The sequence below is a fragment of the Sesamum indicum genome, linkage group LG16 (assembly GCF_000512975.1).
Source record: "Sesamum indicum cultivar Zhongzhi No. 13 linkage group LG16, S_indicum_v1.0, whole genome shotgun sequence".
NCBI classification, from domain to species: domain Eukaryota; kingdom Viridiplantae; phylum Streptophyta; class Magnoliopsida; order Lamiales; family Pedaliaceae; genus Sesamum; species Sesamum indicum.
The window spans coordinates 333,124-347,955 of record NC_026160.1 but is presented as its reverse complement, the minus strand read 5'-3'; the positions used below and the strand labels follow the sequence as shown (position 1 = coordinate 347,955).

The 14,832-nt window shown below is 33.0% G+C and overlaps 3 protein-coding genes across 3 annotated transcripts in view; 1 reads left to right on the top strand and 2 right to left on the bottom strand.

Moving 5' to 3' along the window:
- Nucleotides 763-2,907, bottom strand: LOC105178462 (cytochrome P450 76A2-like). The gene is made up of 2 exons (XM_011101930.2): nt 1,672-2,907; nt 763-1,567 (listed from the first exon to the last, which is right to left on the bottom strand). The coding sequence occupies exons 1-2, from the start codon at nt 2,686-2,688 to the stop codon at nt 941-943; spliced, it is 1,644 nt and encodes a 547-aa protein (XP_011100232.1). The 5' UTR covers nt 2,689-2,907; the 3' UTR covers nt 763-940.
- On the top strand, nt 7,197-11,750 carry LOC105178461 (optic atrophy 3 protein homolog). Its single transcript, XM_011101929.2, has 5 exons — nt 7,197-7,514; nt 9,479-9,613; nt 10,702-10,788; nt 11,124-11,295; nt 11,407-11,750. The coding sequence occupies exons 1-4, from the start codon at nt 7,386-7,388 to the stop codon at nt 11,286-11,288; spliced, it is 516 nt and encodes a 171-aa protein (XP_011100231.1). The 5' UTR covers nt 7,197-7,385; the 3' UTR covers nt 11,289-11,295; nt 11,407-11,750.
- The window catches only part of LOC105178460 (acyl-coenzyme A oxidase 3, peroxisomal), a 4,865-nt gene continuing 3,962 nt past the window's right edge, over nt 13,930-14,832 (bottom strand). Inside the window, exons 11-13 of the mRNA XM_011101927.2 lie at nt 14,780-14,832; nt 14,577-14,678; nt 13,930-14,380 (exon numbers count right to left, since the gene is read on the bottom strand). The exon at nt 14,780-14,832 is cut by the window's right edge and continues 49 nt beyond it. Coding sequence (XP_011100229.1) covers nt 14,132-14,380; nt 14,577-14,678; nt 14,780-14,832 — 404 coding nt within the window. The 3' untranslated portion in view covers nt 13,930-14,131. The remainder of the gene's footprint in view (nt 14,381-14,576; nt 14,679-14,779) is intronic.

Below are 14,832 nucleotides of genomic sequence, written 5' to 3'. Positions count from 1 at the left end.
CCATTTGCAACTCAATTAATTTTCAATTCGTTGATTCGACCCAACTCGTTTGGATCCGACCACCCATTTGCAACTCCTAGTATTAATAAGACATTTTGTCTTGTTCAAGGGCAAAAATGTCATAATAGTCACAATCATTTTCATAACTATAATTTAGAAAACAATCCTATTATTTGTAAATAGCGAATTGTTTAAAAATTTTCACCTTCTGTAGTTTCTAATCCAAAATTTTCTTATACAAGCAAGTAAAAGAGGCCTAAAACCAAAAGGACATCTACTCTTATAAGCAAAATAAATTTGTATTAAACTAAGTACCTGAAACATAGCAGCTATTTTTTATTTTAAATTTTATTGTATTATGTTTGATTTAATATATATATATATGTAAATTATATATATAAAAATTGTGTCATTGATTTTAGAAATAATTACACTCTTCTTGTTTGAGGTTTAGTGTAATTACACGTAGACCGTTTATGCTTTCAAAAATTACATCTAGTACCCTTAGAGTTTGCTTCTGTCTAGTAAATAAGTCCTTTGTTGGTCCAAATTTATCTAATTTATTGAAACTAATTAAAAATCGGATAAAAGAAATCCTTATTTATCCCCAATTAACTTATTACTTGACTTATTTCAGGTCAAATAAATCTTTTGACGATAAAATTACTATTATACATCTTCAAACATTAATGCATGTGAAGAAGTATATCTTCATTATTATAAGAATAGTTTAATCAAAAAAAATATTTATTTAATTTGCAATAAATCAGTAATCAGTCATTATCACTTTGTTTTATTGAAAAGAAGTTATACACGGCTTGTATAAATTAACTGAATAGAAAATGCTTTTAAAGTAGAAATTCCAATTCCCAACAAAAGCTAATAAATTTAATCCATTATTAACTCATTAAATAGAAGCAAGTGTCGCTGCAGTGATCCATTATTCAGATGGGAAATTTGTCGAACACCTTCGTGGTATTGCTTCCAATGGCACCACTTTCCTGACTGTCACCCCCATTCTCTCTCTCGTATCCGTCATTGCGTTCTTTCCAATCTCATCAACGCGCCAGTCAAATTCATGCAGCAATGATCCGAGCAGTAGGTGAAGCATCCTGTGAGCCAGGGGAATTCCAGCGCAGATCCGCCGGCCTGCTCCAAACGGTATCAGCTCAAAATTTTGTCCCTTGTAGTCGATTTTCGAGCCTAAAAATCTCTCGGGCTTGAAGGATAACGGGTCGTCCCAGCACTCTGGATCCCTTCCTATCGACCAAGCATTCACGAAAAGTTGGGTGTTCTTGGGAATCTGATACCCCATGAAATTTGTTTCTTGAATTGCTCTCCGGGGAACTAGGAATGGGATTGGAGGATGGAGTCGCAGAGTCTCCTTCAACACGGCTTGCAAGTATGGCAAACTCTCGATGTGGCTCTCTTCGAATTTGTTGCTCTTTCCAACCACCCGGGCTAGCTCGTTTTTGGCCTTTCTCATGATTTCCGGGTGGCTGAGCAGCTCAACCATCGCCCATTCAATGCTACTGCTCGTTGTTTCTGAACCAGCCAGGAACACTTCCTGCGATCATTTACAATCCAATATATAAGAAAACAGAAGAATGAGAAATGTTTGTAGCGATTGCATGTACTATTTGTTTGAATGGTTGAAAGGATTTTCCTTACCGTAATGATCACATTCAGTTCGTGTTCAGAAATGTTATGTCGCTGATCATCGTTTCTGTTTCCTTCACATTCCAAGAGCACTTCCAGGAAGTCCTTTCCCGCCCCGCCGCCCAATTGCCTTTCTTTAAGCCTCTCCGCCACAAATCGTCCGACGATTTTGAGTGTTCTCGCCATCCCACGTTCAGCGTTCCGTCTCAAACCTTGAGGATCGAGCCACTTCAGCCATGGAAACAGATCCACAATATTCGGGTGCCCCGACCACTCCATCAGCTCAATCATGGCGGCAAAGAATTCCGAGCCCTCCACCGACTCAGGGCTCACCAGGTCTCTCGACAACATGAGGTTCCCCAACATGTTGAACGATGCTAGAAACACAAACCTCGCCACATGAATCCTGCCCGATTCTCCTCCAGCTGCTGCTTTGGCTTCTTTGTTGATCCATTCCACCATGTCGCCGATGCAGCGGCGCCTGATGGGCTCCGTTTCTTTGATCCTCTTCTGGACCAGCATCTCAACAGTCATTATGCGCTTCATCACACGCCAGTAGGAACCATAAGGGGACAGCGAAAGGGCCGTCTTGTGGAAGTCATGGACTTTCATCACCTCCGTGATTGTGCGCTCTGCAAAGTTGGCGTCATGGTTCTTGAACAGCTCCGCAGCAGCTTTGGCAGTAAGCAACGCCACAGTGTTGATCGAGCCAATCCTTAGCCAAACAACGGGGCCATAATCTTTCTTTAGCCCGGCTACGGTTTTGTGCGGCATGGAACCAAGATCAAACATGTTGCCGACCACCGGCCATCCCGGAGGACCAGGCGGCAACCCCCCGGAGGTGGAACACCGCTGGCGACAGAAAAGAAATAGCACCGGTCCCAAAATACCAATACACCACACTAGAAATATCCACATCGAATCCATATGGCTGGGAAATATTGATTTGTTAAACGCCACTTCTACAAAGATACCAATTGTTATCACACCTGTTTTTATAAGTTGTGCACTAGAAATGGTTCTTCGCATTGCAGATAAGAAAAAAAGTCAAACATCATTACTAGCAGCCCTGTTCTTTATTAGGGATCTTTATCCTCAACATAACAACTATTCCTAGAATCTGCTTGTTGGCATTTAGTGAGCAATCTTGGTTATTCTCTGTTGACAAACAGACAAAGTGTTGATATCACTTCCTGTAGTACTTTGGAATTTAGTAACGGGCTCGGTGCTCACGGGGCTGGACGACAATTAATTCAGAACTGGTTTGATTCAAGTAAAGAAAATTGGAAGTGAAGGAATAGTTATAAGCTTTTCTGAGTTCTATATGCAGTCGGCAATGCTCATTTATCAACGTTGAAAAATGTATATTGATTAAACTATCTTTAAGCATACTTATGAGTTCTGATAAGTTCTTTGGTTTCTTTATAAGGATAATTACATTGTTCTCTTTTAAAATTTCATATTATAATTTTTGTGATTTGAAAAAATTACACCTCGTATTTCTGACTTTTGTATACTTCTAACAAATAAATCTCTTTGCTAGTTAAAATTTATCGAATTTGCTCATGTTAACAAAACAATTGAATGAAAATCCATATATAAAATCCCGATTGACTTATTACAAGGTAACTTAACTGCAGATCAAGTAAATCTTATCATAACCAAACTATCCTTATAAATCTTCACACACATAGTATTGGATGTAAAGAAATATATCTTTACTGTTATAAGGGTAGTTTTGTAAAAAAAATTTGTTTGATCTGTATTAAGTTAGTAATAAGTCTATGGATGGTAAGTATGGATATTCATTCAATTTTTTTCTCCTAAAGTTAGGAAATTCGGTGAATTTTGATTAATGGAGAAATCTACTTGTTAGACGGGGAAAATTTTTTTAGGGGTATTGACATAATTTCTCAAACCACAAAAAGTTTACGTACAGTTACATCAAATCTCAGTAAAGATCGAATAATTATCCATTTTTTTAGTCTCTTTCATATAATTAAATAAAAATTAAAAAAATTAAATTATGCACATGCAACTAATGTGTAGTCCATAGTTTTTTTTTTTTGAAGTAAGAGCGATAAATTATTATTAATTAAAATAAATCGATTGCAATTACAACCATTCCTGTCGACATCAATATCAAACAAAAATTATTACAATAATCATATTCTACTCAATAACACATACTATTGCAATGGACAGTAACTTCTACTATGCAGCAAACAACATCCACACATATAATAGGATTAAAACCCGTTACCTCTAAAATTATGGGCCTCAATTTCGCCTACTGAATTAGGTTTTATTTACAATGTATAATCAATAGTTGGTATTCGTCAATGAGTGGGGCTTGATAGGTTCATGCTAATAATTGAGTGACAGTGTGTGGGTAGGGCAGCATTCATTATCAATGACCATTAAAGATGACTCCCCACATATACTACTACTGCCAAATTTAGTCGTTATCGTTACCGCAAGCAAGTTAGGCTGAAAACTATATATATATATATATATATATTTTTTTTTTAAACAAAATAAATTACATAAATTAAAACTCGAATTAAATACATTTTATATCTGTAAAATATGCTTATAATCGTATTCATCCTCTAAAGTAATTTGGAATTGACATGAAATAAGTGCCCTTCATTTACGTCCTATGCTCCTCATTTTATTTCCTAAAATATGTTGTATTAAAAAATCTCCCTCATGACTATTTTTAGTGTTTTTAAAATTTTACTCAAATGTTTAATTAATGTTTAAAATTTATTGCTTTTTATAAATTATATAATATAAAAAATATTCTCATGCTCAATATATGCAAATATGTTTTACAATGTAAATTATTTATGTTAAAAATACATATAAATATGCATAAATTTGATGTAATTGTATGCATTATAATTCATATAATTTTTTTTAAAAAAATGTTATATATGTTATATATTTTATATACAATTACTTTTATATATATGGAGAATACATCATATCATTACTCATAAAATTATAGGGCGTTATAGATTAATTATATGTATAGATATTTATATTTTGCAGTACATATATATTCGATATAATATTTTAAAATTTATTGATAATATTATTATAAAAAAAGCTCAATACATATAACATTACATGAAAAAATTATGTAAATTTTTAAACAATTATATAAAAAAATATAGGAATTGTAAATTTTATCAAGTCAGTACAAAGTTCTCACTCGTTATGAAAATCATCATTTTTGGGTGATATTTATTTCAAATAAAATATTTTGTAATAGTTAAATTTATGTTTTAGAGGAGGAATTTTACCACACATATTTCAAGGAACGTAAATAAAAGCGCATTTAATCATAAAACTTTTGGTCCTTATTATGAGGGTCCATTTTGTTATCTTTTACAGTTTAGAAGATGAATACGTCTATATGGACATTTCAGGGTCGAAAGTATATTTAATCCTAAATCAAAATTACTCTTATGTCAAAATTGGAATAAGCTAAAAAAAAAAGAGTTCACGAATAAATTATCGTAACATTTTAGAAAAGAAGCATTCAACCTTTATTGTCATACTCTGCTCTTAACAAGATATATAATTTAAATAATAATTAATTAAAATTTAGACTCGCCAGCCTTGAAGTCCTTAGTCTCTTTGGGCACCTTCAAGTCTAAACCTGGGTTGGCGGAACACCATGTCCTTCAGCGCGACCCTAACCACGACCAGGAGGGGACATAAGCAAACCACATTGTGTGACTATTTGAATAAACAAAACTGTAATTTACGACCATCTCTCATGAGATTTGACATAATTATAAATATTTTTTTATTATTTGAAAAATTATTAATATCCACTGATTGTAACTGTCGTCTAACAATTAACCTAATTTGTTAGATTTTCATCCATTTTTTGTGGTGAACTGATCACAATGACCTTGCAGATTAAAAATTATAATTTTTTAATTTTTTTTATGGACTTCATCCACCCCGTTCAATTTTTTTATAAGTTTTTAACTTTTTAAAAAAATATAGTGAGTACAAAGCTGATAATTTTAAGCTTTCGTTCAAATATTATAAAATTTCATCAAACATCATAAATATTAGCACATTGGAAATATGTTTTAAAATTTTCTACATTATCAAATTATTTCTAATAATTTATTTAATCCTAACATTCCAGTTTAATTTGATATTTATTTGAGATTTATGGCTCCATTATTATTAATATTTTAATTATACTTTTATGAGGTTTAATAAGTATTTGACTGTTACATTTTATAAATTTATGTGGCCAATATATAATTAAATTTATTATAATATTATAAATTTTAATTAGGCCACTTAATGTTTATAACGGTTAAATTCTTACAACCATTAAAGGGTCATTCGCTTTCTTCATCTGGTACGTTGAGAGAGTGAATTTTGTGTTGACAGTGTATGAGTTTTGAGAAACACTTCTTACTCTCCCACAAGTATCTTTAGAGATTTGGCAACGTGATTGTGGGATGAAACACTGCTAAGAGCTAATGAAATTCTATTTTGGAGTCATGATGAGTGGTTAAAACCTTCAGAGAGATGATTTTTCCAAAAAAAATTAAAAAACTCAATGTTAGCAAAATCAAAATAATAAAAAATTTAGAAAATAATATATTTAATCTTTCATAAAGATCCGATTTTATTCTAAAATTTAAAATTAAAATTTATTCAACAACCACTATTTATTTCCATCCAAATTGAAGTTTCAATTCAAGTGGGCATTTAATGATTTTAATATCAGAGGAGTACTTTTTACACCACTAGAGAGTAGGGGTGATTCAAAAATTTAAAATTGTCCAAAATCGCCCCAATTAAATTTGATCGTATCGTTTTTTATAATTTATTTTTTAAATTATAATTTTAAATTTAGAGTAAAATTACACCGTATTATTAGTTTGGTTTTAATCTGAAACTTAAAAAAATCATAAAAAATCGAACCGCAATGTAGGTGGTGTATGATGCATAATGTTGGTTTTTCTTGCTTGTTACATACAAATACTTGTTTCAATTTTTTGTTTTTGTTAGTCTCAATGTCTTATTTTTATTATAAACTAGTTGTCGTGCCATTGTCGTTCCTGCGTGCATATGATAATTTCATATTTTTAAAATATATTATAAATAAGAGTAAAATATATAAATTAGTACATTACATAATAAAAAGAAAGAAAGAAAAAAATTACCAATTAATATAAATTTTAAAAAATTAAATAAGTTAGTTATTTTGTCATGAAGAGTATTTTTGACATAAAAAATAGTGCAGCGGTACAATTAACCGCCATTTGTGAGTGTGAAGAGATTTTTTTTTTTAATATATTAGTATAGATATTAAACTCGCCCAATATCACACAAAATTGCACTGTTCATTTTAGTTTTAAAAGTAATAATTTTAATTTTTTTTATAAGATCACTAATAATAATTTAATTTGAAAATATATTTAAAAAAATCGAAATCGCAGCGTGCACCTCTACTGCGGGAGAAGAGAAAATGAATTTAACCCTTCAAAAAAAAAAAAAAACCCAAGAAAAAAGAAAAAAGAAAAAACAAAAGAAAACACTCCCCTTTGTCAGACGAAACATCAAGCACCTGGTACGCAGGGGATATGTCCTCGTAAAAGAATCCTCCCTCCAGCCATAGATGCTCTGCAATCTGATTAATATTTGTGTGAATAGAACGGAGCGTAGGTTGAGCTGCGGGAATGATATTGCCGGTATTTAAGCTCGGCACACTTGCGCTGAAGACACTTTGCAAACCCATTGGGAATCGCATAAAGAAAGGGGCTGGCTTGCACCCCAGGTTCAGGCAATCCATTATCAACATTGCCCAGGTTCTTCTCTCGCCCAAATTTGAGCACACAGAAAGCACAATTGTGAATTATAGAGAAAAACCCGTCTGAAGACAGGTCGATTTATGAGGGATGCACACCTTTACCGCTGCTCATTTTCTATTGATGTTATTTACTTGTGATGTTAAACTTTAAATTCACACTCAGACACCGTTAAGTTAAACAAATACATGCAATATATGTAGAACAAGGGAACTGATTGTTTGAGCATGAATGTAGAGCATTCATGGGTGGTCGCCATCAATAAGAAATACAGGTTAAATTGTATTTAACCCTAAGAAATACTTGACCCAAGTTTCTTTCCTTTTCTATTGGTCTTTTTTGGTGAATTGTCTTTATATTTTCCTGGTTTTTGTAGTACTCTCTCTCTTTTCGCGTAATGTTGGTGGTTATTTGAGAAAAATGGTATTGTCTTGTCTGTTTTTGTTGGAATTGTTCGTTCAAGGAAAAGTTGCCAGCAAATTAAGCCAAACAATAACTAATGTAAGAATGATAGACGACAAGTTTCTTCATACCATGTTTATCTGATATTTTATCTAAGCCAATACTGCAGCTTACATTCAAATAGATTGTAGATGCAAATGTTGTGTGATGAGTCTGCGAGTTTATCATTGTTAAATTAATTTCTAAACTAATCCCCCTTGCATAAGTGCAATGAACATGATTAAGTATATGCATATCCTGTCTTAGGACAATTTAGTCTTCGTGTTTTTTGTTTCATTCTTAAGTCCGATAAATTCTGGAGTCTCATCTCTGTGGTAGTCCAATTATTTACAATTTAATACAACCTATGAGTGGGGTTTCACCATGAGGAACATGCCATTTGGCATAGACCAGAGGGGATGGTAGCTAACCTGGTTCTTGAACTTTGTTACGAACTTAAGTTTTCTTTGCAAACTATCTTCTTCTATACTAGTAAGAGTTATCTTTTTCATAGTTGAGAATTTCGATCAATGTATTGCAAAAAAGTTCCAAGCGATGTCTGTCACGTGTTAGGTTATAAGATGCCAATCATTGGGATGCAAAAAATGCTTTACGGATACTGAAATTGCTTATCTGTCGCTTGGTCCATTTGTCATTGCTGATCCCATTCATGGACAAATAGTCCTTATTTGGAAGCAATGTCAGTGGCCTCATAATATTAAGTATAGCCGAAGTAGTCAACAAAAGTAGCTTGAATAAGATAATAGTTTCTAGAGCCTACTGAATCTGTTTGGGAATTAGAATAGCCATAACAATGTTGAACTGAAGGTGAGCCACTCAGCTTTCGCAACCTTTGATGCCGAAGATATTTGGGAACAATTAGAACATGAACATCCTTGTGGTTGTGTACATGCTGAAGTTTTATGGATAAAGCTTCTGCATAAGATGATTGTTATGCAATGCAAATTAGGACTATAATGTTTAACAGTAAAGGTAAAACATCTCAAGTTTCATGGTCTAGTTTTCAAACACTTTAGATGTCAATGGTGTGAAATACCAATTCTCAGCCATTGACTTTGCTCTTCGCTGATAATTTGTGGACCTTCCATTACTGGTGATAACGAAATGTAATAAAAAATGGGATGGGCAGTTCTCACATGTACTGGACAAAAACGTAATTTTTCCATGTAATTAACATCTTGGAGTGCTTGATTGTGGATAACTTTAAGAAATAATAAACTTTCTTTTGCAAAATTTCTAAAGCAATATCCTACATTTTAAAAAAATAAAATAAAATACATTGCAAAGTATGGACACGTTGAGGGATGCTTATTCTAAAATCGAGTTGTTTTTCTTATGAAGTTTCTCTATTCTGATTTGTGTATTTGGGTTGTCTTTTAAATGGTCTTTTTTCTACCTCATGTGGGATGAAAGAACAGTTTTATGCTAAATAATAGGAACATGTATGTTCAGAATGCGAACCTTATGACTTTAAACCCTCACTGTCTGTGATTCTTTAACAGGCTAATCATCGGTTAACAACAACTTTGCAAAGACGTATATATGGTCATGCAACAGATGTTGCGATTCGTCCGCTTAATGAAGAAAAAGCTGTTCAGGCTGCTGCAGACCTTCTAGGCGAACTCTTTGTATTCACGGTAATGCTAATTTTCTTTGAAAATAATTTATTTGGGATGGCTGAAGCCACAGAATACATGTACTATACATATGAATTTTCGCCATGAAATTCAGGATAATAACATGAAGCATTAACTTTTCCTTCTGCATTTGATGTTTCTTCTGGTAACATGACCATGTAGCGCAAAAGCATGTCTCTTTTTATCACAACTATCCTGATCTACTTTCACTCAACCAAATTATACAATGAAAAGAATGTAAATTTTTCAATTTATTTGAATCGCTGGAGACACAAGGAGTTTTGTAGCTGGGTGGATGAGCCTAGTGCTTTATCTATATTTCTTGCATTGAGAATATGGGAGTTTTACCACTGGGTTTTACTGCCGCAGTTTCCATGATTACTAAAGATGATTAAATGGATTCTGTCTAGTGTGAAATATGATGGGAAATTTTTTAATGTGAAAATGCAAAAGTAATATCCACTTTTCTGGATTTGTTCCTGTAATTTCTACTTTTTTGGATTTGTTTCCTCCTTTTTATCAATCACTTGTCTTCTCAAGCTTCTGGAAAGCTTCTCCAGGACTCATGGCATAGGCAGATTGATAGGTCGTGTGGCTTGTAGATGTGGTTGCTTACCTTTGATAACACTAAAATTAACTTATAAGAGTATAAGTTTGATTTTGTTATGGTTGATGCTTATTGATTATGTCCGTCTTCATCATCTTCTGTTATCATAAGCCATCCAGATCTTTGACCCATATTTTATCATGTAACTTCCCCTGTATTGATTCTGTCTTATAGACATGTTATGAGTCCGCTGACTTGGTAATTGAGTTGCTTCTCTCTTTTCCTGTCTTCTTGACAAAAATGCATTCATGCATTTTCGCTGTTGTCTGTGCAAATACTCTTGCTAGCAATCATGTGCACAATAGCATCATGGAGACTGCTCCATGTCAGCCCCAAGTTCTTTCTCACTCACATTTTCTTAGCTAAAATTTAACTGGTTGTTGCACTCACATGCATATGTGTGTATTGCTCCTTCAAATGCCTTGTCCTTTTCTTCTCAATATCTGAATTCCAACTGAAGGCTTCTCCTTGCTCTTATTAGGTTGCAGGTGTTGCAGTAGTTTTTGAAGTGCAAAGAAGTTCCAGATCAGAAGCCAGAAAAGAAGAACTGCGCAAGCAGGAACTAGAGGTCCATCTTCACATTGAAAATAGATCTTTTTTTTGGTTCTTGTGCTTGTCCCTCAACATGCATATGTGCTCAATCTCAGAGACATGCATGAGGGCTGCAGACTGTGAGAGTTTGTTGGTTCACTTTCTATACCACTGTTAATAAATTGTGCTATGCTTCATTCAGTTAGAGCAGATGGAAACTAATAGTATTTGTTGATCTAGCAGCCTTCATGGTATTTAAAATTACGGATAGCTCTCATTCAAGTATATATAATCATTGGTCGAAGTTGATCTAGTTTGACATATCCTTTTTATTTCGTCATAGATATATTAATCTTTCCTCTAATATGCCAGGTGATGAGACAAAGAGATGAGGAACTAGCCAGAGAAGTCGAGCAGCTGAAACATAGACTGGCAGAGCTGGAGCAGCTCACCAAGGACCGGGGCCTTAGCAGTGTTTTCAGCTTTAGGCACTCCAAAGCAACCGATAACAAAACAAAAGATTCTCATTCCTCTTAAGACGATTGTAAGAGCCAGATGGTTTTTGCTGCCTAGTTTCTTATTTTGTTTATTTACTTTACAGTATATAGTAGCTTTCTGCCCTCTGAATCTAATAATTTCTTCGGCATTTTAACAGATGGACCAGACGAAGCCAAATTCTGCGTTTGGAAGCTAACATGAAACACAACACAAAGGGTCTTCTACCCATAATGGTAGGGTCTGTTTATGGGTAGAAAAGATAATTCTTGAATATGATTGGGGGAAAACGCTGTCAATTCACATGCCGAAATGATATATTTAAATGAGAATTTGACGAGTGGATCATCTAATGAATGGCACATATTTGGTGCTTCGAAAGTTCCATTTGTGACTTAAATTATCGGCCAAGTAGTGAAAGTATCAACTTTACCGAGATATTACTTCAATAAGCTTGGCTACAGTTTGTCAAGATAACTGAGAAGATTTAGAGCTCATTCACCACATACGAGCGACAATGCACTCTGTGATGGTATCAGATGCGATGATGACGTCTCCCCTCATATTGCGACAAAAATTGCAAAAATCTCATCACCCCTTTCTCCATGAATTCTGTGACATCTGCATTCTGATATTTTGCATCGCAATTTATGACAGATCTTGGTCGTCAATATGTGTTCATGACGAGTTATTTAATAATTTATTATTAAAAAAAATTATATTATTATAATTTTTTTTAATTGTATAATAAAAATATGACGAGTCATGATTTGAAATAAGTAAATGCAAAAAAATGGAAAAGGTGGCCAAGTAGTGATTCTAAATTCCAACTTTGCCTTTTTCCTTTTTTTTCGTTTAAATAAATTTGTATAATTTAATTATATATAATTAATTTTTAACAACATATTAAAAATTCAAAAAATTATAAAATTAACATTGCATTAATTTAAAAAATTACAATTAAAGGTACAAATGTAATAAAATATTTATTTTGTACAATTGTAAAAAATTACAATGAACTATACAATTACGAATATAAAAAATGTCCACCCGTTTCACAATTCCGTCTGTGGCGTTGACGCCGAGGTCTTCTTATTTCCTCACCCACGTTTTAAACTGGCTCCTTTGCGCTTTATTTTCATCACCACCAAACCGACTTGATAAATAATAAATTATTAAATAACTCTGTAACTTTTTTCTATAGTGATGATATGACTCAAAGTCACAGATATATTGCCACTTAGAATGGCTATCTTTTGCATCTAGGATAGACATAAGAAAACTAATTTTCTTGTGTGTAACCTGATGCACAAGTCCAAGATCTAGGATGGCCATATTGCATGTTAGCTAATATGTTTTCAAAACTCAGCAAAAAAAATTTATAATAGGAAAAAAAATTTCTCTATTTTTTTTAAATATAGCACGTTTGCCCTCATTGTTAATTAAAACTAACGTCATTAAATTTTTTATCAAAAGATTGTTTTACACTTATTTACTTATAAATTATTTCTTATTTTCATGACCATTGGATTTTTTTTATTGCACAACAATCGTAAAATTTAACCAATACATCTTAACCGTTAGATCTAAATTATTAAGAGTTAAGATTTAATCAATTTTGATATGTATTATATCTATAATTATAAAATATAAATAAAAATTATTATTTATAAATATAATAGAATTAATCCCACCCCCAACTACCAAGCCCTCCTTCCACGCCCCACCACCAGGCCCTCCACCCTCGTGCTACCCAACGCGGTCTCTCAAATTATTATTTTTTATTAAATTTTAAAATAAATTTAAGAAAAAGCAAAGTTTTAAAATGATAAGAAAAATTAATTTAAAATTTAAAAATTAGTAAAAAAAGTATTATAATAACATATACGAGTAATTTAAATTATTTATAATAAATCATTTATTAAAATACATTTAAATTAGTTAATACATATTATTGTTCATTAACATTTATATTGACATAATTTTTAAATTTTAAAAAATGAACTTAGTATTTTTTTTTTTTGCATTGTGATTTTTTAATTTAATTTTTTTACTTAAATTATAAATTTAAAAAGAATACAAATATTTTTTATATTAATAAAATATAATTTAAAAAAATTATTTACTTTTTAGGAGGGATGAAAATGCAAAAATAATCAATTAAAAATAAAGTTAAACAAGTACATTTGATCAACGCGATAATTTTAATCACAATATACAGCTATTTTTGACAATTTATAACAAAAACATGTCAAAATCTACAAAAAAAAATCATACCCCCACACCAACCGCAAGTCCACTTCACCTTCTATTAACTTCTAACCGAAGGGGAATTTTGTTTTTGGATTATGTTTAAAAAATAGAGGAATTTTTAGCTGACTTTTGATAAATATGCAATTTGACCCATGTAGGATAGACATAAGAAACTTGGCTATCTTGTGCATCTAAGGATAGACATAATCGATGTGGGATGATAAACTCGTATGTGTTTTCACACTGAAGTATATAAGAGTTCACCCCAGAGATCGCACTTGAACTCTGTTTCTTATTCTCCAAGTGGTGAAAGACCAATCCTCACTAGTCAATAGACATTACATGGCGATTGCAACGAGCGCAGAATTACAAAGGATATGTTGCATTTAAAGCATAATGACAACGGAAGAGAGCAGATAGTAGTACGATGTGCAGAAAAGAAAGACATTTGCTGTATAAAATTTCAGTATGTTTCTTTATTCATTCGCATAAATAATCTTACAACAATGTGGCCACTGATCCTAAGCTACTTGTTGCCACCATCTTTACACGATTTTAAACAAGCGACACGAGTATTTAATTTCATTATCCTCTCACAGTGAGACAGAAAGCAACGGAAGCATGGATTCGAGCTAGTTTTGAACTGGGGACCAAGAATTTGCTGCAACCCAGTCAAATGCAATGGGACTCAGAAAAGCATCAGGAATACCAAGAGAACTGACCAAGGCAAGTGCATGTGGTCTGATTTCACTGCAAAGTTTTGCAACTTCTTTCCTCACTGTCGCAGCATTCTCGGTTGTTAAGTAACCGTATCGTAGGAATGCAGCATCCTCGTCCAATGTAACCAGAACATACATGGACCTCAAGAGACTCAGCATGTTCTGCATCAGTATGAATATTTTGGTTCAGACACAAGCTTATCTTTATTGTACCACTTTCATATTAACTCAAGGCAGTGGTGTGAAAATAGCTCCAGAAAGATGATTCTCATGTCGAGATTGTGTGAAACATAAAACTTCGAGGTTCCACGGTTTATTTACATAACGGAACAATTGAAAATTCAAAATGAGCATGTACCTTCAGGGGGGCATCTGTGACATTATTCTCAGCCTCTATAAAAGTCTGCAAAATTGCTCGGTCAGCGAAGGCTCTGCCTAAATCTTCAGCAAGCTGATAACTCTGCAGGACAAGAGTATAGAGTGTAAGAAACTATGGATTAGGGTGTTTGGGCAGGATGGGCGTTGAAATTCAAGATGAAATTCATGTAAATGCATCATTACCACAATAAAAGCAGATTCTTTGCTTTCTCCCTGAGCTTGGTATCTAGAGACTT